Raw genomic sequence first — 24,355 nt, forward strand, 5'->3', positions numbered from 1 at the left:
ACAGAGAATCCGAAGCTGAACAGTGGAAAATCAACACATGATGTGAAACACATGACGATTAGGAGGCGCAGCAGGTGATGAGTGAAAATTACGGAGCGTCAATAAATGATAAAATAAATTTAGCAACAGGAAAGAAACTAAAGTGGACATAGCAATAAACCAAGAGAAGATAATAATAATCAAATGAAACTAAATGGAAATGAATGAAGAACAAAATGCAAGAATAAACTAAGAAACTAGAGTAAATACAGAGGAATAAACTGGTATGGCAAGACCTTTTGAGTATTAATTAATACAGAGGGCTGTATGGCAAGAATAAACAGATTTCCAGATAAAAGGTAAAATAATATTGTTGAAGTGCCATGGGTTTGTTGAAACCACATCTAGTACTGAGAGAATAAATATATCTTACAGACCATAACAGTAAAGAACTGATCACTTATGTTTTTAATTAGATTTGATATATTTATTTCTTCAATATTATTTTTCATGTCAGTGTTAATGTCATGAGGCTGATGACTCCATGACACTTTCAATTTGACTCATTAGGATTTGATTAAGAATCAGATTTGTTCTTTGTAATTTCTGTCCAGTAAAACTATTAATCTATAAATCAATAGACAGGTCTATATAAAGATATAATCCATGTTTCTGTCTCATATTTGTATGGCTTTAAAAGGATCTGGAACTTTTKTTTTTCCAYTGAAAGCTCTGGTTTGCACAATAAATGCCATGTGGGTGAARTTTTATGGATGATACTCTGRTGTCCCATTCTCCTGAAGGCAGCACAGAGCTGCACCAYCAGAAACTGACAAACWCTGAAGAGAAGAAGAGYTATGATTAATGTAGTTACAGTTCTATCCATGTTTTAATGCTCAGTCGTTTTGCAAATAGTTCAAAGTTTAAACTGGCATGTTGTACAGCTTTTATTGGACTTATTGGACCCATACTAATAATCTTTAAACAATAAGAAAAAACCCAATACTAATATTAACATTGTGCAGTAACAACGTTAATGCAGATGAGATGTATTTTATATCCCTACTTTAAACTGTCCAACAATGTTCACAATGTTTATTAAAAGGCAAAATACCTCAGATTATTTTCTTACTGATGATATTTATTAGCTGAAGCTAGCTTCCAACATTACTGGAACACAGCTTCTGGTCCATTCCAGTAAAAGTAGCCTTATTTGAAGCCCAGCTGAATGCAGGTTTCATGGTGTGATGGCCAATTATTTTTTCTCCTGTGTATTAAATGCATCAAAACAAATTTTTTAAAACGTTAAGCCACTTCATCTACTTTAATATGATTCTTTCAGTTTAAGATCGTATAAAAAAGTTCAGGGCTATATATGAGGTATAGATGAGTGTGATTATGTTGTTTCCTCGTTTTGTGATTCGAAGCTTCCTCTGTGAAAGAACCTGTAGCTCAGGTTATTACAGTTTTCTCTGTTTTGGTCATTTTCACTCGTAGAGTGGATTTTTGTCTAGGTGAGCTACACAGGAAGTGACATCATTCTGCTGTATCAAAGCTGCTCTGCCTGCTGTATTGCTTCCATGTGGTTCTTCTGTTTGCTTCTAGACTAGCTGTGTTAAACAGGTGAGGCCAGGATTATTCATACTGCTGACTAGGGCTGAAACGATTAATCAGATCAATCATGGTTAATCAAGTATTGAAATAATTGTCAACTAATTTAGCGAACGATGAATCAAACAGATCATCCAGACTCAAAAAAGGCAATTTTGCACAAATATTAAAAAATGATTATTTTGAACAATCATGTTGTGAAACAGTTCTTAATGTGTGATAAAATCATGCAGTTGAGGTAAGATTTGTCCGCCTAATTGCAGGTTAAAGTTAATTGAGTTAAGTGGAAGGTGACGGATTAGTGATGCATTTCAAATTTTTGATAAAATGTTAGTAATATTCTTGACACTGATTCATCTTTTGAGAGATGCTGGTCTCATTTCTCAGCATAAAAATAACTTCTCGGTTGAATAAAAATAATTTTAGATACAAGTCTGTTGGGTGAATGAAGCATTTTGACCTTAACTTTACGGCTACCTCTCGTTTAATTCAACCTGCCTCAGTTTGCTGTTAAATCAAAGCGTTTTTAGCGTTTTATCTTCAGGAGTGTAATAGATACCTGTCATGAAACACAACCGTCAGCAGGTCTGTTAGCCACTTCATATCACAGCTGGTTTGGTTTGTTTTCCCTGCCAGGTAAGGCTCACCCAGGAGCTGAAGCACACTCAAGCCGAGCAGATGAGCCAGTTACAGATAAAACACCAGACAGAATGTGACCTGCTGGAAGACCTGAGGTAAGCACGCCGGTTCACACTAAGGTTTGGATAATTAAATTACACTTCGAAAACGGATTTATCTTTGTCTTTAATACAAATTTGTTTGAGCATCTGAAGCATTTAAGTGGAACAAAATAACAAAATGAGTAAATCTGTAAGGAACCAAGAATTTTTTACAGCACCATGTAGTGTGAGGTAGTTTTTTTCCCCATGTTTTCAAACTATGTGTAAGATTGATCCAAACTTCAAGGTCTGAATAAACCACCAGACCTTTAAAATATCTAATAGGGTTTCAAACTTTTACTGTAAAAACCTTGGATCCATCCAGCCATATTTTTCACTTCCAGTACTGATATGTGAGGTTTGGTATTGGCTGATGCGATCTGATACAGAAGAACAGCACTGAGTTGACTTAAAATGTTGCGTTTTTTCAAATAGTCATAGCTTTACTAAATTACAAGTTTATTTGATAACTCTGCACCAGTACAGCTCACCTAACTACACCTGAATCTTCACAAGTTTGGTCAAACATGTGAAACAACACAACTTGAATCTGTTAAGTCGGTGCAGTTAGGAGGATAACAGTCAATGTAAAATAAATAATAAAGAATCTGACAAAAACAAACTGCAGCAAATCTTTGTTCTAAAGGTTCAGGAAGTGCAATTAGGAATCCTAAATAGAATGTAAAATAAATGTGTTTTTATTTTTTATGCTCGGAGCACAAAGAATAGAATTAGACTGAACTGATCTGCCCTTATGGATTGGGAACACTGTCACCGATACCTGATCTAGAATTGTTTTCAATATCGGGACGAATACAGACGTTAATATCAGATCGGAGCACTTCCACTTTAAAGTATCTAACAGGGTTTCATCTGAAACTTTCAATGTGATGAAATGTGAAAACTCAGTAGAGATCAACTGTTTGTGCCTGAAATGAGATCAGGCTGGATAATGTCAGGACCTGTAAACCCACACAGGAAGCTTCAGCTGCGTTCACGTAGAGCCCTTTTCAGGCTGAAAAAGCCAAAAGGTTGCGGTGATGTTTTGTGCTAAACTGCCGATCTCTGGCTCCCCACTTCCTGTCTGTGGTCGGTGCTGGCGCTCCGGCCCTCTCAGCAGCTGGAAGTTCAGGTCACAGAGAGCTGCCAGATGTTCCCGCTGCCCCGAATCATTCGCCGCGGGAGGTTCTGTAGCATACCCTCCATCAGAAACGACGCTCCTCTCTCCGCTGAAGTGATTCAGCAAACCGGAAGCTGCTCGTGGTTGTCAGCAAAAGCTCTGCATGGGAAAATGGCAGGAAGCGATGGAGGAGGGGAGAGAGAGAGGGAGCGATGGAAACGCGGCGGAGAGGAAGAGGCGGAAGCTCCCAGGAAGTACGGCAGATTGTTTAGAGTCAGGGTGGAGCAGGCGGCCGAGTCTCGACATGTTTAATGACTTAATGATGATTTTGCTGCGGGAGTTTTTCCCAGGGCACTGACCTCGCTTCTTTTCTTAGACGTTTTCACAAGCCTCACTCGAGATCTCATTATCCTGTTTACATCTGCGTTATAAACAAACCAGAAAAGGTTTTAAACCACCAGGTTCCTCGGCGCGTCGTCTGATCTGTTTTTAATGTTCATGAAACCTGCTGGAACGTGTTAATTTCACAAAAACAAACCGGAACGAGTCAAATCTGAGGCAGCGGATTCAGTGGAAATGTTTTACAGTCTTACCAATTAACCGTCTGACGATAAAATGTGGTGACTGTGGAAGGAAATTAAAGTAGCAAAAACACTGTTAAAAAGAATTGTTAGAATTTGAGCTCTGGAAATATCTGCAAGCAAACAGAAAATCAGATTTTCTGAAAAAATACCGGTATAATATTGAATTATATTTTAAATCTGTCCGTTCACAGCTCTGTTTTGGTCCTGTTTTATGATCATTTTAAGTTGTGGACAGAAACCACAAATAAATGTGCATTTTGGCTGCGGTAGAGTAAATATTTCCGACTCCACAATAAACATATAGTACACGAGAGTAAGGCTTCCACTGAGTGGTGCTTCACACAGGAAGGTTTCTTGCACCGTTTTTACAATGGAAACAAACAAAATGATGCAGCCTACGATGTTACCTACTGTTTAGTGGAAACGAGGCATTCGTTTTTCGTTGGTTTAAGATACCAAGCTTAAAACTGTCATCACTTTGCAAATATTCAACAGCAGAACCTGATGTCTGCATGTTAGAGGTAAATAACCATGAAAGTCTTAAACAGATCCATGATTAGCTGAACATATTGGCCCAAATATGTTGTAATTTTTCTATTAACCTAAAAGTTGTTGTTTGTGATACGTAAAAACTCATAAATAGTTCAAAAATTGTAGATCTTTGTTTTATATTACACCTGCGGAGGTCTCCATCTTTTCACCCGTGCAATGCATTCTGGGCCGATGACGCGGGAAGGTTACAGTGGACTAGAGTTTATACACAAAACTCAAGAAGTCAAGGAAGCCAACAAAACATCTGGATTGAGGCAAACTGCCTCAAAGTTTTCATGTGCCGTTATACACCAGATATATGCTGAAACAAACAAACGTGGTTGGCTTGTGATCTACTAGAGCTAACACCATTAGCAAGAGGTAGCACCATTAGCAGGAGGTAGCACCATTAGCAGTAACTAATGTAAAATCTAACTAAGTGGAAGCTAATGAATGACAGTAAAGCAAATTTAAGTCTTCTTACACTGTCCTTCTGGTTTGGCATTTCCAAGCAGCAGCAGCACAAACGGCAGCCTTTTCTCTCCTCTTCATCAGTTTCCTCTTCCTCATCTTCATCTCCTCTTGTCATTTCTACATTTCCTTCTGCTTCAACTCACTCTGATTTAAGTGAAATTGGCTGAACATTACTCTTTGCATGAAAATTACTGTTCTGGCTGAAAGGAGCTAGTTTTGTAGAACCTAATAAACTCCATCTACCCAGGATGCATTGCAGCATAAACAACACCGCGATGTCTGTGTGACAGTATTTTATTTAAGATTCTAAACATAAGCAGATTACAATATTTCGACTGTTGGTTTTACATCTGATATAAATATTTCTCATAGTTTGTGTTGTAACTAATTGTGAATCCTATTAAATACATAAAATTTATTGTAACATTAGCTGTCTCTTTGCACAGCTGGCTGAAATAAGCTCCTCCTTTTATGACTCCATAACTACATCTGCTTTTATCCCACAGAGTATTTTTACATTCTTCACTTCAAAGTCCATTTTATGCACTGAAAGTTTCTGATAAGAGTTTACACTGTGACTCCAAGGTGTTGGAGTTTATTATCTCAGGCAGCCATTGGGTTACAACTAGAGATGTGCCAATCAGGCTTTTTCCTGCCGATATCGATACCGATCACCCATGAGGGCCGATCACCGATACCGATCACATAATTATTATTATTATTTTTTTATCATAAACACTACCGGTTACATTATGTGGAAAAAGGAACCATGAATTCACCTTAATTTAGACAAAAACTTGTTTTTAATAACTTCCAAGAAGAAAACTAAACAAAACAGGCATTGTGCAAATTGTACTATCTGTAATACTATCTTTAACAGACTGATAACATATGAAGGCTCTGAAGAGGCTAAATAATACAAAGAGCCAAAATAAAACCTCTCAACATTGCCAAAAAAGTTCAAGTATAAAACTTAACATTCAAAGGCAAATACAGGATCCATTACAATAAACAATCCAGTTACTGAATGAAATCTTCCTGATAGCATGGCTGCTAGCTGATTACTGCTAGTTCTGAGTGGCTGTTTCTGATTTAGCGGAGTAATTATGCAGAACAGGGAGGAGATCGATTATTTTTTTAGAGATTATCAGTCTCATGTTAGGACAGCGGAACTTTTAATACATAGGTAAAATGTATATTTTTAAATTAGATGCTGCAGCTTTAAACAGAGGTTCAGTGTGAGAGTCACTACCGGGTGGAGCAGAAGCGGCTCCGTCTGTGAAATATTACTACCTCTAGCGCGTAGCAGTGGTTCAACAACGAGAACAGAACCAGCGTCTTACATCACAGCTCGAAGATTTAAATAATTTTGCGGGTTATTTGTTTAGCTCTTTCTGACCGTCATGCTAATCCGGGTGAGTGTTTGTAGCTGTGCGCTGCTTTACCTGCTATCTAATCGCTCCGTATGTCTTTTTTACTGCAGTGAGCCTCGATGTAGCCAAACTCCGTCAAGTATGGCATTGTTTTTATGTCGTATTAGCTTCATTGTGTTGATGCATTTTGACGTGCTTCAATTTTCCGCCGCAACACGCAAACGTCCCCATTCACTCAGTGCGTTATAGTTCCACATCGCTTAGGATTTGTTGCTGTGCGTTTGCATAGTGTGAAGGAAAGAGGAGACCAGCTTCACAGGCAGACTGCGAAATGAGATGCAGGTGATCGGTTTGTGTGATCRGYAACAAGAGACCGTGATCGRCGATCACCGATCATACACTTTTTCACGGAAATCGGCCGATTATGATCGGTGGCCGATCGATCGGCACACCTCTAGTTACAACAATGACCTAAATATTATATGTGATGTTAAACTTGTTTTGTTGCACCTCAAGTGCAAAAAAAAATACAGTTTTCTTCACCAAGCTGCATAGAATCTATAAATTTAAGGTACCAAAGTCACATTTAAATGAGCAGCAGTAGCTCTGTTTGATATGGTGTCTGATGCTTAAATTGTTCTGGATCCTCACTGCAGTTTCTCTTTCGTTTCTGCAGGACCTTCAGTCAGAAAAGGGCAGCGGTAGAGCGGGACTACGCCCAGGTAAATGAAAATGTCCGCTTTGTTGTCCTTTTAGCCCCACTGCCGACTCTCGTTAACGCCACCGCTGGAACGCCTTGTCATTTGGGACGCTAAAAATAAATGCTTCTTTACGCCCTCGAAAGACACCATCTGACAGCTGGGCTGAGGATGTGGCATTTAAAAAGAAACCTTTTTGATTCACTTGTGGCCAGATAAGCCATGAAAGTCTACAAGCCTCAGAAAAAACATCCCATCTTCCACTGCTGATCCGGTATCTGACTTCCTCCTCGCTGTCGTGTTGATTTTTATTTTTTTTTTATGGTTGTTTGTTGTTTGCCCCCCTCTTCCTGAAGACATGATTGGGATATTTGGAAATTCCTCTGTGTCCCAGTTGGCTCTGGTTTTCAGCCCAGTGAGGAATCTGTTCCAGAGCTGTAAAGAGTGGGGCCATGTTTGTAGTTTTCAACCAAACAACCCACATCTTAACGCTGATTTCTTTTGTTTTGTGTGCATCTGTATAATTAAATTTAGCATCACAAGTGTATGTATTTAATACCATATTTACTAAATATTATAAAGACTCATTAGGCCTGTCACAATAAACCAATCAATCTCAAGAGCCCAATAATTTTCATTTGCATGATTTATATTTTTTGGATAAAAGTCTTCAGTCTGGTGCTTCAGTCTCAACAAGCTCTTTTTTTGAAGGATGATTTTGCTTACAGAGACTAAATAATTCATTTTATTTGTTGTTTCTTTTTTTTTTTGATATTTAAAGTGGTTAATTAGAATTTAAAGTTTATAGATTTTTGAGAATGTGTTACCAATATTGTTTATTGCAGTAACTTCTGGGACAATTTATCATCCAGCAAAGTTTATTTATCATGACAGGGGCTCCTTTTGCATGAATTACTGCATGAAAGTAAGACTGATCATTTCCCTGACAATTTATGAATTAGTTTTTTTTTTTCATTATTTCAGTTTTGAAAGGTAAAAATAAATCAGACGTTAATTGATTTGCTTTCATATACCATATATTTTTATCTGCAGTCCCATGCCGATTAAAGTAAAAGACATAAATTCAAATGTCAATGTCATTAAAAAATAATATATCAGAAATTAAATTTATAACCATTCCACACAAAATGTTTATTCCTTAGTTTTGATAATAGTGGCTTAAAGCTAATTAATAAATATAAATAAATAAGACCAAATAAATATTTTTAATGTATGAATGTGGGGATGATGCACAGCTTATTGACGTAGTTCAGAGTATCTGCTCTCAATATGTGGGTGGAGCTCCATGAATTACTGCATCAATGCAGCTTAGCATGGAGGAGATGAGCCTGTGGTTCTGCTGTGCTATGTCGCCGTGTGTGTAGTTTAGGGCTGTTGTAAACGATTATTTTAGTAATCGAGTAATCTATAGATTTTTCTTACGATTAATCGAGTAATCGGATAAAAACAATTATGAAATAAAATATTGGTAAATCTTCCATAACACCAGTGTTGCTATCGGATATCAACATCAGTCTATTTTTTCCACATTTGAGCTTCCCTACCAGTTACCTTTTTGTAGACCGGGGGAGCAATACAGGATATTTACGGCTCCTCCGTTCAGAAACTCATCTACCAGCCATGTTCCGCCTCCCGTTTGTTCAGACCGGGATGATATAAGTTTATTGTGCGGTTCGTCCGTAAAGCTGCTCTTACCCTGTAAGCATCAACCCTCAGCCGCCCGCCGTGTTCAGTCTCTCCGCTCACCTGTATAAATCATCCTCAGCTTCTTCCCGCCGTTCAACCAGCAGCTCCGGAGCAGAAAGGCTGCCAAACTCCCGGCATCGCGCCGGTCATTTTAAGGATGTTTATTGGTCCCACAAAAACGATGAAAACCCGGAATTATCACCAATCAGTAAAATCCCCGCGGGCCGAACTTGAAGATTGGACGTTATGCCGCTAACACGTAGCTTCCGTCAACAACTCAGAGGCGGAAGTCAGAGCTCAACGCAAATAATGTTCCGGCTGAAACACTGTGCGCTAAATGATAAAACATAAATTAATGAAGCTTCGAGGCAGGTCAATTTTCCTCGAGGAATTTTAATAATTGAGGTACTCGAATCACTCGAGGTATCGTTTCAGCCCTAGTGTAGTTGAGTCTGAGTTTGCATTCCTTTCACCGTCTTTCACAGGGTAGTTCTTCTGCTCGGTTTCTGTTTTCTTAAATGTTTTATGTTGCTTCCTGTTGCCTGCTTTCTGGATTCAGTGATTTAAATTTGCTTCACAACAGAAGGAAGTAAAACATACCTGCAGTCTGTGCTGAGATGTGATCAGTTTCATACAAACAAGTGGAGGAGAGTTTTTGTAACTGCTCTGATTGGTTCACGTTACCTCGCCATTTTCTACGCGACTTCAAAACAAGCAAAAATGTATTTCTCTGCTGATGATATTCTACGTTTGGTCAGGATTCAACAGGATGTCACTTCCTGCTCCAAACTGTTTTCCTTTACTCAGGATAAAATTATTTCGGACATATTTTTCTTACAATGGAAAATGTTAAGTACGGCACAAAGTATTCATCTTTTATAACTAAAATTTTGTATTGGGTAGAACCACATCTATCCAGAGACCTTTATTGAAAAGTTGACTTTGCTGCTCTCAAATCAGCTTTTATTTAGTTTATTGAACTCAGCTAATTATATCAAGCATTTTGAAGGAAAGTGACCCAAATCCTGGTTTTTCAACAGGATTTGGTTATTAAACCCCAAATTTTTAAAAAAATTTATGTTTTTTGTTTTTGTTGTTTACCACAGCAAACACTCAAAATCCCTTGTATTATTTATAATGTTCCTTTTCCTACCAAAAAGTAAACGGACAAAAATTTGGAACTACTTTGATTGATTTAATTTTCTTTTATGTACTTGGTAAAAGTTTGACTTGATAATAGTGGCAAAAGGTTTGGACATCGGATCCTCAGTTTAGGCAGAACAGTTTAAGAGCAACTAAATACACCAGTTGTTAATTAATAAAAATGATCATTAGTTCTCCTTCAGGGACAAGCTCGCTGTTTTTCCTGTGTTAACTAGTGTGATCTGTTGGTTATGTCTGATTGTTTATTCAGTGTTTGAATCGAAGTGGGTCAAAGTGGGTCAGACCTTCTCTGGAACAGTTTGCTCTCTTTAGCAGCTCTCCTCCTTTCAGATCCGTCTCTTATTTTCCTCCGTCTCTTACACCTGCAGGCGGCTTCGGCTGTCAGCCATTGCTATTCATATCACACGCTGTGGTTAAGAAGCCCTCCTCTGTGTGGCTCTTCCTCTGCCATTCAGGGCGTCCATTAGTCCGGCTCAGTCCGTGATTGTCCCTCTATCTGAGGCCACAGAGATGGCGTCTGTAGCAACTTCGAAGCTTTGGCACCCGAATTGCCCAGATCAATGAGTTCACGGCTGCTGCCTCGCCGGCTTCAGGACCGCATAAACCGGCCCTGTCTTTTAGAGGTAAAGGAAGACAGATGAGGGCTTGTTGGGCCTTAAAATAGTTGTTTTCTTAAAAAAAAAGAGAGAGAGAGAGAAAAAAAGAGTAAAATAAAATAGAAAACCTGCTTCTATTTGGGGCCAGAAGTGAAGTAAACGCATTGTGCTTTTGTCAGTTCTGTCTGTTTGAACAGCGAAGCCTCAGACTGCTGCACAAATTTATTTTTGGCGAAAGCTCTGGCACTTTACCAAAACAAATTGATCTATTTTGGAAGAGTTGATTTATGTTCTTTTAAATCTGCGGTATGTAACTTTTATAAAAAATATATTTTTTAAATATTTGTTGAAATTGTCACCATGTCGAGACATATAATCTGTAAAAAAAAAAAAATCAAGCTCCTCTGCCTTCTCCCAATGCTAACTAGAAACAACCAATCTGAGCGAGGAGGCAGGTCTTAGCCCTGTCAGTCATCCTCCATTTGGCGCTGCTCTAACCACCGCTGGCTGATTTGGATGATTCACAGCCAGCTGCTTTTACTCGGATTGAGTCTGTGTCTTTGTCAGTTTTAGCTGTTATCACATCACTCTTCTTTAGTTCTCATTTTTTTATTTATTTGTGGCTTTTAAACATGTTGTGGCGTCTTTCTGTCCTCTCTAACTTCAGGCTAATTTAAAACTGCCATTTGTTAAACAGTTGTAAACGTCTTTAAGGAAAAGTATTCATGAAAAGTTTCAGTTTGACTTTAAAAATGACCATATCACTGAAGAGTTTTTTATTGATGCCGTTTTTACTGAACTGCACAGAGATGCAGCTTGGTAGTGTTGCTGCCTTCCAGCTGGAAGGTTCTGGGTTTGAATCCCAAACTGATAGTCTAGTAATTTGCAACATTTGTTACATTTTCATCTGCTGCAGTTTTCTTTCACACTGCACTGTCAAACAAACCAAACCATTAGATAAACCTGTTCCCCTCCTCGCCAGTCGGGGGCGCTGCACAAAGAACCACTGAAGGAAACGACATGAAATTCTCTGAAGACACTGAACGCAACTTTCTGCTTCCCTAAATGTAAACAAAAATGGAGTTGCATCAGATTTTAGCAGTTGGAGGATTTCTCTTTTGTCTTTGGTAAAAACCCACAATCCATTTTTCCATTAGCGCTAGGTTAGCACATTTGTTTTGGCTGTATTTAGGGGCAGAAAAAATAAATTCTATAAAGAATCGATTCAAAATGGTCAAATGTTGAATTTAAAATGTGTTGTATGTCTTTGCTCTTATTTGTGAGCATTTTGCATATCACATTACCCTTCCATTTGGCCGATGTATATATTTTGAATAAGTCTTGGATATTTTTTATTTAAGAAAAATCTAGGCAGCTAAGCTAACCTAATCATGGTGATTTAAAGGGACAGGATGTGTATTTTCCAGGCAAATAGTGCCATTTTATAGCATAATCAAGTTACTATGTTACCTTCAGTTGTTAAAAAATGTTGAAAATATCAAATATGACTTAAAATAAATTTTCTTTACTAATTTAAGTCCTTGAAATTGGGACTCTGTCTCTTTTAAAACTCCTGCTGCTTCTGAAACCCCGCCCTCACGAAGCCATCACAACTCTGCTCCTGTGTTAACCCTGGTAATCTATTTTTAAATGCCACAAACATGAATTGCATGTACTGAAACAAATGATTATAATAAATAACCTCTGTGCCGATCCCACTTGTCATATTTCTGGTTCCGCTGCTTCAACACTTTATGCTGAACAGATAAAACACACATTAAACAAAAGCTGAGACTCCACAGATTCCAACATTATGCGTCACAACGCTCCACACCAAAGCCGCTTCAACTAACAACTGTTATAAAATGTGTCTTATTGTTCCCGTCTTTCCATGAAAGGACATTTTTGTTAGTAAACACTACGTTTGATCATGATTATGCAACTTTAAAGCCAACAACTAAAATTAAGCTTGGGTTTGGAAGGGTTAAATTGCTGGTTAAGTTTAATATGGTTACATTTATTCTCAACGTCTTTTTTTTTTTTCCCCTTTCTTTCAGGCTCTCCAGAAGTTGGCGAATCAGTATCTGAAGAGGGAATGGCCGGAGAACGTTGCAGAAAAACCAGCAGATCACAGGTTGGTTCAGTTTACTCTGCTTTCTGTGATTGTTTGCTTCTGTCTGTCATAACTTTAGATAGAAGTGCTTCTATTTTTTTGTTTCATACTTCAACTTATTGCGCAAACATTTATGAGGGTTTTTTTTTTCTTGCCGTTTATAGTCCTTTCTTCCTGATGAGAAGTAATGTGCCGCTCAAAGACGTTTGACTTTATCAGTACGTTTACTACTGTTATAGAAGCTTAGTTTTACGTTTGTGAATTTTAGTACTCTACATTTATTTTCTTAAAAGATTTAAAATATTTTTGCTTTAAATTGTTCCTCAGAACACAAAATTTCAACTTAGGACCAATTGAACCTATTCTTATAAACGAGATATGGTTTTATTTTACATCATCTTTGTGCTAGTTATATTAGTGTCAGAAAGGGGGAATATCTTAGATGTTTGTCTCTGAGACTTGATCTAAATGGCTTCCTATTCATATATTTCAAGAGTTTATTAATTTTGTTTTTGCATATGTAACAGTTATGGGCTTTGCAGCTAACTGCGGCTACAAGAGCAGCATCAGAAGATGGTTCTTTAAGGAGCCTGAGGTGTGAATGAAGACACGAAGCAATGATTTTAGTTTTGGTGTATACATTAGTGATTTGGGGAAAAAAGCAACAGACAATTACAAATGCACAATGAGAGACAAATTAACTCAATAAATCAATTCCAAGATCATAAAGTTCTTGTCCTTACTCCTAGCTCGCCAGAAGAGGATCTGATCCATCAGGAATAAAAAACCTGACCTAAAAGGCCAGAAAACCCACTAAGTGTTTTAACAAACAATCATGTACAAACATACAAATGCAGTAAATATTAAATTCTAATTCTATGATTGGATTTCTAATAATTAAACTAAACATTTCAATCAGGTTAAATTAACCATCATTTAAATAAAGAAAACAAAAGAATATCAATCATATTTCAAACTAATGAATTTAAATTTGAAATCAAAGTTCACTTTCAAAATATCAATCAAGAAAAATAAAATAAATTAACTCAAATACTCAAGCAGAGTGGGGAAAAGAAAAAAAATAAGTAAATTAAATAAATATATTGCGCAATATCAACTTAAATGTAGCTACATCCTATTTTAATCATATCAATACAAAAACTGCCAGAACACGCACAAAACCAGCGATCGTGCTACCTTTGGGAAGAGTGTGGGGCGTACTAAACTGCAATCAGCTGTTGCAATCCCGGTGACGGCCCAGGTAACAAACAACGCTCCAATGGACCTTACCACAGGGGCCGCGTTTCATTGGCTAATGCCCATTTTACGTCACAGCGCAGCTACCACGTGCGTGACCATCTGACAAACACAAGCTACAGTAGTAAACACATGTTAATGTACATTTTGGACTAGCAGACCGGCAGAAAGATTTTGCGTCAGGACTCGAAAAAGAATGGTTCTCCACAGTCAGTGGGGTATCTGTACAGGTGATGTCAGGTATCCTGATCGTATTTGTGGAACTAAAATTMACAGATTTCCAAAATCTGAAACGGAATGCCTTGCTTGGATCAAAGCTTGTGCACGACCGCATCGTAGGTTCAATAAGAACAAAGGATTGTGTGCTGGTGCAAGTATTATTGCTTTGCTTTCTTTGTGTTTAGTGAATGAAAAAAGAAAGTCAATAATAAACACATCCATTATGAAAMCCTTTTAGCCAAGTACAGCATAATGGCAGTACCGATACAACTTCTACACCTTGAAGCCTGTCTGTTACACAGTCTTATGTTAGCTTAACAGATCAATATGCAATGTGTACTGTATCTGACATGAACTTGTTGATTCCCTTCTCCATTGTCGTGGCTGATATTTTGTGAAAATCCGGCAGAAATGCTAAACTAATCGACTCAGAAATACTCTGCAGAGAGTCAGTCGAAATGAAAGACGCCATGTTTACATAGAAACTAAGCACCGCGAGGCTTTGTTTGTGAGACATGCAGCCACGTGGGATTTTAGAGGGCGTTTCTGGGCGGAACTTGGTAAGTTCATGAGCAATCGAGCAGAAATTTTATGCTAAACCAATAGTGCTATCACACAAACAAACTCACCAATAGATCAAATCAGTGGATGCAAAAATTTTGATTAATTGTCAGGAAGACGCCAAACAGCCAGCCACAATCACAGTGGAACAGGTGATGAAGTTCAAACTGCGCTGGAGGCGGGGCTTTAAATAAGTTAGCAAGTTTGGGTCAAAACAGGAAGTGAGCCCGCAAAAATAAAAGTTTTGACTAATTGCGGGTTACACACAGAAAATATAAACATTTTGCATTTAAGATAAAAAAAACAACAAACAAACAAGCAAACTTTTTCTACTGTTTTATCTTATCAAACTGTCCTATCTAGAACTCAAGTGGCTGTTTTAGCTTTTCTCAGTTCAAATTCTGAAAAAAAAAAAAACAAACAAACAATGCTTAAGTTTTTAATAAAAATGTATTTTTTTAAAATCCAACTAATGAGCAGAATAATCTGTTACTGATGCAGTAACCAAGCACTGAGTATGGATGTTGTCCACACTTCTGTATTAAAAACACTTTTTTGTTCTTGTGTAATATTCTAATTTCCCGAAGAAAAATAATTTTGGATTTAATTGGTTGGAAGCCAGAATCATCCAAGCTCATATACGTTTGTGTTGAATAACTGGGACTTTTCAAGTTTATTTACTGAAACAAGCTTTTCAATTACTTTAGATTTATGTTTTTCTGCTTATTTTTAACCTTCCTGTTACTTGCACAGAAAATTACCCTGTATGCTTTTCTCTAACTGAAAAGAAATTACATAAACCAGTTGCTCTGAACCTTGAATCATTGTTTCCTGCATGTTTGTCCTCCTTTCTCCTCAGGAACATGTTCTGTGTGTGGAGAGCGTACCTGGAAGGCACCTTCCAGGCCACGCAGTCCAGACTCAGTGCCTGTGATAACTACAAGCTCCAGGTCGCAGACGCAGCCAAGACGGCACGGCTGCAAAAGGAGCAGCAGCTCAGGAAGGTAATTCGGGTTAATTATACAACTCTGCTGCGGTTTCACTCACTTCTGGCCATTTTAAGTCAAGTCAAGTTTATTTGTAACATATTTCAGCAACAAAGCAGTTTTAAGAGTTTTATATCATAAAAACACCATACAGTCACCAATTATAAAACATGCAATAAACATGACGTTTTGTCAAATGTCGTCATAAAAATGGTTCAGCAAATGCACATCAAATATTTTGATCCATGTTCTAAACAGCTGGGTTTTTAGCCTTGATTTAAAGAAACTCAGTTTTTTTTTTCTGTTTTGCGGTTTTAAGGAAGTTTGTTCCAGATTTGTGGTGGGTAGAAACTGAATGCTGCTTCTCCATGTTTGGTTCTGAGGATGCAGATGCAGAAGCCCTTTGAGGTCTGGAAGGTTGATACAACGACAGCTCCTTTGGTATTAAGCCCTTCAGTGGTTAATGAACTAACACAATTATTTTAACCTCTATTCTCTGAGCTGCAGGGAGCCAGTGGAAGGATTTTATAACTAAAGATAAACAAATGGCTGAGTTTCTCTCGATCTTTCTGGAACATTAGTCCTTCAATTCTGGAAATGTTCTTCAGGTGATGGAAGTCCGACTTTGTAACTGTCTTTATGTGACTCTGAATGTTCAGCTCTGAGATTTCAGCCCTGATCATGAGTTTGTAGCTGTTATAACTGAAGCTTTTTAATGCTGCAGTCCACTCTACATACATTAGCATGAACCAAGACTTTTTTTTTTTTAGGTAAACTTTAAACAAAGTTAAAATTTTTACTTAATCTGTGGAGATGTTTGCATTTAAAGACGTTCACACTTGGTGATCTCACTCTCTATGTGACATTTGACAGCGGAAGATGAAGTAAAAGAAATATTTCACAGCAATTGCTATCCTTCCCTTTTCAGCCAACCACAAAAAGCAATTTTCTCACTGAAGAGCACACCCACAGAATCACAAAGTTGTTTCTGTTCTGGGATCTGCTTCTTTCATCAGAGCAGAACTGAGATGAGGTTGAAACTGTGACCCCAGTCTTTAAAGGTTGTGTCCCAGATGTCAGAACCAACCTAATTTTACCCATTATGCTTCATGATGTGCTACACTGACGCTTAAAGAGGGAGGTTTGAGCAGTTTACTGAAAGGCACGTGATCATTTGGGGGGGCAACCGCGGCTAATAAAAACAGTGGAAAAAGAAGATTAAAGAGGTGTTCATAGAGTCACTAAAACACAGCTTAGTTTGTGTGAAATAATCTGTCACGACCTGCAGCTTTGAGAAGCAGATAAAAAACAAGTTTGTCATTTTTCCAGTTCAAGGTTTATGTATACAAACTTCAAGAGGAGATATTATTTAAAAAATTTACTTTTGTGAGCATTAAATCGTGTCATAATGTAATGCCCTTATCAAAAACATACCTGGAGTCTTGCTTTGATTACTTCATGCATGTTTGAGAGAACCTTTAATCTCCATGGCAACCACTCAGGTGCCTTAAAGGGGCTTTGTTATGTATTTTCCATGGTCAAGTAATGAGGTTACCTTCAGTTGTTGTAAAAATGTGGTTTATATTAACATGATGTAAAATAAATTTTACTTTGCAATAGGAGTGGGCATGTATTGTATTGTTTATCATTTATTGTGATAAATTTCTAATTATAATAAGAATTTAAACTTATTGTTGCCACAATAAATTCCAATTAATGATTTTTAAAACCCACCAAAACTGTACTGATATTTGTATCCAGTGAGAGTACCAATAAATATTAAAACATCTGAAAATATGATCAATACAAGATAGAAATCAGTACCGCCAGTATTTTCATTTGCTTTTGCAAATTCTTTTATTTTTTTGCAATCAAAATCACTGATTTTATGGAGCTAAATTAGGAATATGTGTAAGAAATTTTACAGTACATTTAATATGATGGAAAATGTTTTTATCCCTTTCCATTTTGATCAAGACTTGATTGATAAAATAATATTTAAGCATACAACTGTTATCTTAGAAATTAGATAAAGCTGGTGGAGAAATATTCCAAAAACGCTGCAGCTGGGGCTGCTGTGGTGGCGCAGGGGTTAAGTACAATCCACATATGGAGGCCCTAGTCCTCGACGCGGCTGTCGCAGGCTCGATTCCCGACCTGGCGACATTTGCTGCATGTCTTCCCCTTCTCTCATTGCCCTCTTTCCTATCTATTCACTATCAAATAAAGGCCACTAGAGCCAATAAAACCTTTGGAAAAAAACGCTGCAGCTGGGAAGAACATCAACTCAGAAGAGCAGAATTCAAATGCAGGCCACACTTTTCAGATTCTGAATTGTGTTTTCTCTCTCTCTCTCTCTCACCCTCTTTGTCTCGGTCTCTTAGATAAAACCGTCATAAATGCATTAAAGTTTGGCATTGCCCGTCATGATAAAAAAAAAATTCTAACTTTTTTCACAAGTTATTGTGAAAAAAGATAATATTGTTGTTTTGAGACCATTTTGAAGTAATATAATGGTAATGGCATAATAATGCAGGAACACATTCTCAAAGATCAATAAACTTTAAATTCTGATGAACAATTGAGTTTTTTTCAGTAGACAGAAAAGATAAAAATGTTAAATTATGCAAATTATAATTATTAACCTTGTTTTAATTTGTCATGGGATTAATTGATTTATTGCTTATTGCAACAGGCCTAGTTTCAGTGTGACAGAACGTGAAAGGCTTCAGGTTGCTTCCTGATCCTTTTGCTCAGAAACATTAGAAGAGCCGGTCTGTGTTTCTCTGCTCACACCTCACAAAGCTGCTCTTGTTTGCACTACATGTTTCCTGCATGTCACATGTATTCAGCTGTTTTTTGTGCATTTTTATAAAGAGCATTTGCATGTTTTTCCAGGTGGATAAATCATTTGAATGTATGTGTTGTGCATGTCTATGTTTGGCCCCGCAGTGCATCGAGCAGCTGACGGTGATCCAGGCGGAGCTGCAGGACTCAGTGAAGGAGTTGAGCAAGAGCAGGAAGAAGTACCAGGAGGCTGAGACCATGGCGCAGGCCGTCCGGGAGAAGACCGAGCTCGAGGCCAAGTACGACAGATCCAAACCAGCTTATCTGAATGCTCACAGAGCAAAGTGTTGGTTAAAATCACTTCCTGTTGGGCTGTGGAACTCCAAAATGCTCAAAGCTAGAACATCATGGTGCAGAATCCTTATAAAATTCCCATTTCATTCACACTTCCCAGCGACTGATTCACTCCCTGGCTGGACACGCCAGAACCTGTGCTCTTTTGTCCCAAAGATGCCTGATCTGCAGATATAAAATCTGTTGTTTTATGGGTTTCAAACGGACAAAATGTCTCAGAGGAGTCCAGGAAGCTGCCCCTCTCCTCTTCATCCTGGCACTACATGAGCAGCTGCCACCGTGACTCACTGCATTTCTGAAAATTTTCTGCCCATCGGGAACGTTTTCAAAAAGCTGCGGCTTGACTTCATAAAGAAATGCTATCAGGAGGGATTAACTGCTGGAGAATCGCTTGTTCTTATACCAGTAATACTTTCTTTAGAACGCCGTGAGCAAACGCGTCACATAAAGTCTTAATTTATTTCAGAACAGTCTCTTTCCACACAAATAATGAGGAAAAATGTTTCTTAAAAAAATTGTTTTACAGTTTTTTGACCTCTGTCACAAAATATGTAACAATCAAGATGTTTTTTCTATCAATTTTAGTGAATATTTTCATTGCTTCTCTGTGTCAGGTAAACGCCAAACAAATCCCTCACATCTACAAATGGCAACAAGGTGGAAACAAGCATCAGTTAATCAGTTAATATTAGTACCAGTATGTTCTAAAAACATAAGACCAGCATCAGCTGACCCAGATGGCAATACTGATCATTTGTGCCACTATGGAGGTGAATTGGGGTCATGGAGATTGTTAAAGAAAATAGTTTTCAAACTGAAAAAAATTTGGAAACTAAAAAGATGATACAAGCATTTTCTTTAGAGGCTTGCAAAATTGCCAAAATGTGCCAAATATATCAATTGTTTTTTATATTTACTTATGATGGATCATTTGTGTTTTTGTGACTGAAAATAAACAAAAATAATAGAAAAAGATTTGAAAGTAAAGTTCTGAACAACTTTTCAATTTGAAAGGTTTTTTTATTTTAGTTTTTTCAGTCTGCATTGTTTTCAATGCATCTCCATATGCATCCCGAGTTTTTAGGAGACAAAAATAAAAGCAACTTTGCTCAGCGCTCCATATTAATCACTTAGCTTTACTTTAGCTTCAACTGGCTGTTAGAAATTTTGCTTGTTTTGATTTAAACCACATTTTCACTGTAAAATAAGTATTTCTATTGCAAGTTTCAACATCTGATTTGCGTATTTTTCAGGTCAAAGCTAAGTCTCTTCCAGTCTCGCTCCAGTCTGCAGAGGGCCAGTGTAAAGGTAGGATATTGACACCTTAGAAGAGCTCCTGCTTATTATTTAGACTAGCGGTTCTCAAGGGACCTGGAAAAAAGGCTAGGGGGGCGCTGGCCCAAAAAAGGTTCAGAAACACTGATCTAGACAATGATTAACTCAGCTAACTGTGCTTTTGCTGGTTTCATTTCAGCTGAAAGCAAAGAGAAGTGAATGCAACTCCAAAGCAACTCATGCCAGAAACGACTATCTTCTCACCCTGGCAGCCTCCAACGCTCACCTGCAGCGCTACTACAGCGCAGACCTCCAGGACTGCATCAAGGTGCGGCTGCTGGTCCAAACCGGATCTGAACAGCTGTGGATCCTCAGGTCCCGCAGAGATAACACTTTCTGTTTTCCTCCCGCGCTTCAGGTGTTAGACGGTCGAATCTACGAACAGGTTAAAGATTACCTGGTCTCGCTTTGTCACACTGAGCTGGAGACGCACCAGGCGGTGCACGACTCCTTCACCCAGCTGCTGAACAGCTCAGCCGGGGTGAGTTCCTTCTGCCCACACCTGGAATCAAGCAGAGCATCACTTAATATTTATCTTTAAATAAATTATTGCATAAAGTGCTTCAGTTCTGACATAATAAGTTGAAGTTTAACTCTCAACAAAGCCGCCTTATCTAAAGTGTTGCAGCTTTGTGGTTGAGCTATTGGGTGAGCTTAGAAAAACGGTCAAAGGTCAAACATGTGGGCACATTTTACTGTAGTTATGGAGGGCAACAGCTGCAGCTGCAGGAAAGAGAGCTGATTGTAACCATTAGAGGAGCCTTTGTTACACCCAGATGAAGGTTATTTAACAGATTCTAATGCTCGAATGCTAATGAGCCAAAGTGTTTACATTTATGTATTTGATCTAAAGTCCGGAAAACATTGACTTTATTTTCCATGCCTGGATTCATATGCAAAAAAGAAAACACCTTTACTGCTTTTATCGTATTCTAAAAGACAGAATTTAAAATGGCATAAATGACTTTTTATGTATATTTATCATAAAAAGTAACTTGCCAAATCAAAAAATGTCTTTGTCCAACTTATTGTTTTGTTTTTAGTTTATTTGCAAATTATTCAAAATTCAAACGAAATCTGTTTACTTTTATGTTTTTTACTCAAAGGGCTTTTAGATTTTAAACTGAATCTGAGGTTTTCAAACTGGGTCTGGTTTAGGTGGTGGAGTATTAAGAACATGTGTATTAAAAGAAAAATTATGTGGCCGTAGAGCACATTTTCTCAAAAACAACAACTTTCATTTCTAGATTAATTTGACATCTTAACAAGAAAAAAAAAGCACAAAGTTTCTCTATTTTTACTTCACAGTTTTGATTCACATTGTTTCTTTTTCTATGTTAAAGTGTATTTTTGATGATTTTATGACCGACAGTCAAACAAACCCAACTTTAATAATCTTACAGTCATAGTAATTTAAATGAATTCAGTGGTAAATTGTAAATAGTTTTTGTTAAATAGATCAAAATGTATAAACATTGATCAGTTTAATGAACCTGAGCTGAACTCTGCTGCTTCAGGTTCTTCTGATTAACTGAAGTGGTTTGAGTTACTCGCCGCTGCTCAGTTACACGCTCCAAAGCCGCTCACGTTTGTTCGGGTCAGCTTGCGTCTCTGGACCCAAAGAGGGATTTTTATTTCTTCTCACCACACAGTATGAGCAAATCAGAAGAGCAAGGGAAGTTTAATATGTAGAGCACAATTCAGCAACAAGGTAGTTCGAAACAATTCGCATGATCAAAACATCAGACAAAACATCTTGGTGTACTGGTACAATCTGTTAAATAGGAAAGTGATGAAAAGTTGTAAAGTCCAGAGGAAAATCATTAATGTTTCAGTTCTTATTAATCACTGTTTCAGCAATTTTGCAGTTCTCTGGAAGCTTGTTCCAGAGTAGAGGAGCATAAAAGCTGAATTCTGCTTCTCCATGTTTGGTTCTATGAAGACACTGCTGCAGTAATCAATGCAACTAAATATAAACACTTGGATGAGTTTCTCTAGCTCTTTCTGGGTCGGTAGTTCTTTAATCCTGGAAATGTTCCTCAGGTGACATAAGGCTGACTTTGTAACTGTTTTTATATGACTGTTAGGGTTCTCTCCACCCTAAGAGTGAACCCTAGGGAGCAAGGAACCCTAAGAGGTCTGAAATGTGATTTCAGGCCTGATTACTAGTTTCTAGCTGTAATGACTAAAGCTGTGTGCTGACTCTAAATTGTTCCTCTTTAGGTCCAAAAATATTGAATGCAGTTTTGTTTCTTTTTGGTCCCAGTTTTGGCACCTCCCGGCATCTACGCAGCTTTTGAATTGGTTCTTGTTTGTGATTTGCAGCTTCTCCAGGAGTTTCACCAGCAGACGTTTGTGCAGAAGAATCTTGTGTTTCAACAAGCCTCAGATTTCCTGTATCAGCCTGTTGACTCAGACAAGGTAAATGCTGATTTTCTGTTATTTGTCTTCCCTTCCAACTTTACAATCAGTCATCTCCTCCACGAGAAACTTAAAACTGGAACTCATTTCTATGCATGTTTTAGATGCGTTCCACTGCTCTGTAAGCTTGCTCAGTTCTGTAGGTCTGCACTGCCAAAACCTCACACATTAACCTCTAGGTGTGTAAAGATGCATACATTCATGCTTTCAGGACGATTTGGGTCGCCTCATATGCGTACAGAACAAATCCAGTGTTGTTTTAAACCTGTACACACCCAGAAGGTTTATGTGCAGAACTAATGAGCAGAATCTGGGTTTCCATCTGCAGCTAGAAAAACGGACACGTAAAGTCAGAGGAAAGGTTTTATTTTGCAAGTGAGGTGTTCAGTTCCACCATTTATTCATTGTTGGATCACAAAGCTGTAACAGATAAATACTCAGCTGAAACTGAAAAACAATACATATAGATTTACTACATGTATTTGTTTCTGTTTGTGGTGTTTACGGCTTTTATCAGTCCGGAAAAGTCTAGAATTTTCTATGACCATTTTCAAAAAAGTGTGAATAAAAGAAAATTAAATATGGAAAATTTACCGTTTATCATTATGTTTTGTTTTTCAAAGGACAATAATAATATGGGTTTTACTTCGTTTTATATTTAAGTGACACTTCTTATCTTTGACTGAAACATCACAACTTTATTTTTAAACACTTTAGCCATCAGTATTTTAGTTTTTGACTTATAGACTAAATCTACTGATATTCAAAAGTTGAGAAAGTCAATTTCAAGAGTTTTTCAACTTTAAACAACTTCACATTCAACTTGTACTGCCACACTAAAAAAAGCTATTTTTGGGAATTTTTACAAACAAAATAAAGGTAAGAGTAACTTTATAAACTGCTTTAAACATGTATTTTTACAGTTTGATGCTTCAATCTTTATTACACTAATAAAAGAGTTACAGATGTGGAAGTAGAGCTGGTCTGAAGGGGTCCGGATGCCAAACACGAAGTGAAATCAGAAAAAACATGAGGTGATTTTGGCATGTTGTTGATTCAGGATGTGTGGAAACCAGAGGTGTTCACAAGTCTTTTTCTTTTAAAGTCTTTAGGGCTCAAGTCCAAGTCAAATCTTATTTTTGGGACTTCAGTGCAACTTGAGTCAGAGTCTCGAGTTTGAGACTCGTGTTTCATACTCGAGTCTCAGCAGATAGAGGTGAATATTTTATGGTTGAGTGTTAGGAAGGTTAATATAACTAGAAAACAATCTAGAAATTTGAGTCTGGAAAAGTATTGGATTATGGAATGAAAACAATTCAATTTAAGGTAGATACTTCTGACTTTATTCTGAAATTAATGTTGGAAATTTCCATAGAACATATCTAAAATTTTCTAAAGAAAATGCAGGTTGGGAAGCAGAAATAGATGGGCATTATGCTACTTGAAATGCTATTGGCTGATTTTAGCAAAGCAACCAATCCAGGAGCGACAATCCAGCCTTACCTTAAATTTTTGTACAGCCAGATTTTAATATACTTATATTTAAAGCTGTTCTCCTCTCCCTCTTTGTCAGCCATTGTTACAGGAACAAAATCTTTTGTTTGACATTGAATTTTGGGAAACTCCAGACCAGACCTTCAAGCCCCTGAAAAGGAGGATGCATGTATGATATTATAATTAGTTGAGCCACACCTGTATTTTTTATTTTTTTAAGGATTAGTTTCAGTCATCTCACTGAAAGATTACACACACACACACGCATATAT

The 24,355-nt window shown here is 37.6% G+C and overlaps 1 protein-coding gene across 1 annotated transcript in view; it reads left to right on the plus strand.

Annotated features, from left to right (window-relative positions):
- Positions 1–24,355, plus strand: part of LOC103476301 (F-BAR and double SH3 domains protein 2-like) — a 53,563-nt gene that overhangs the window by 2,433 nt on the left and 26,775 nt on the right. The window contains exons 2-10 of the mRNA XM_008428542.2: positions 2,227–2,324; positions 7,068–7,113; positions 12,614–12,690; positions 15,566–15,710; positions 18,645–18,778; positions 20,087–20,141; positions 20,308–20,436; positions 20,527–20,649; positions 22,494–22,589. Coding sequence (XP_008426764.1) covers positions 2,227–2,324; positions 7,068–7,113; positions 12,614–12,690; positions 15,566–15,710; positions 18,645–18,778; positions 20,087–20,141; positions 20,308–20,436; positions 20,527–20,649; positions 22,494–22,589 — 903 coding nt within the window. The remainder of the gene's footprint in view (positions 1–2,226; positions 2,325–7,067; positions 7,114–12,613; positions 12,691–15,565; positions 15,711–18,644; positions 18,779–20,086; positions 20,142–20,307; positions 20,437–20,526; positions 20,650–22,493; positions 22,590–24,355) is intronic.

This window comes from Poecilia reticulata, linkage group LG14 (genome assembly GCF_000633615.1).
Source record: "Poecilia reticulata strain Guanapo linkage group LG14, Guppy_female_1.0+MT, whole genome shotgun sequence".
NCBI classification, from domain to species: Eukaryota; Metazoa; Chordata; class Actinopteri; order Cyprinodontiformes; family Poeciliidae; genus Poecilia; species Poecilia reticulata.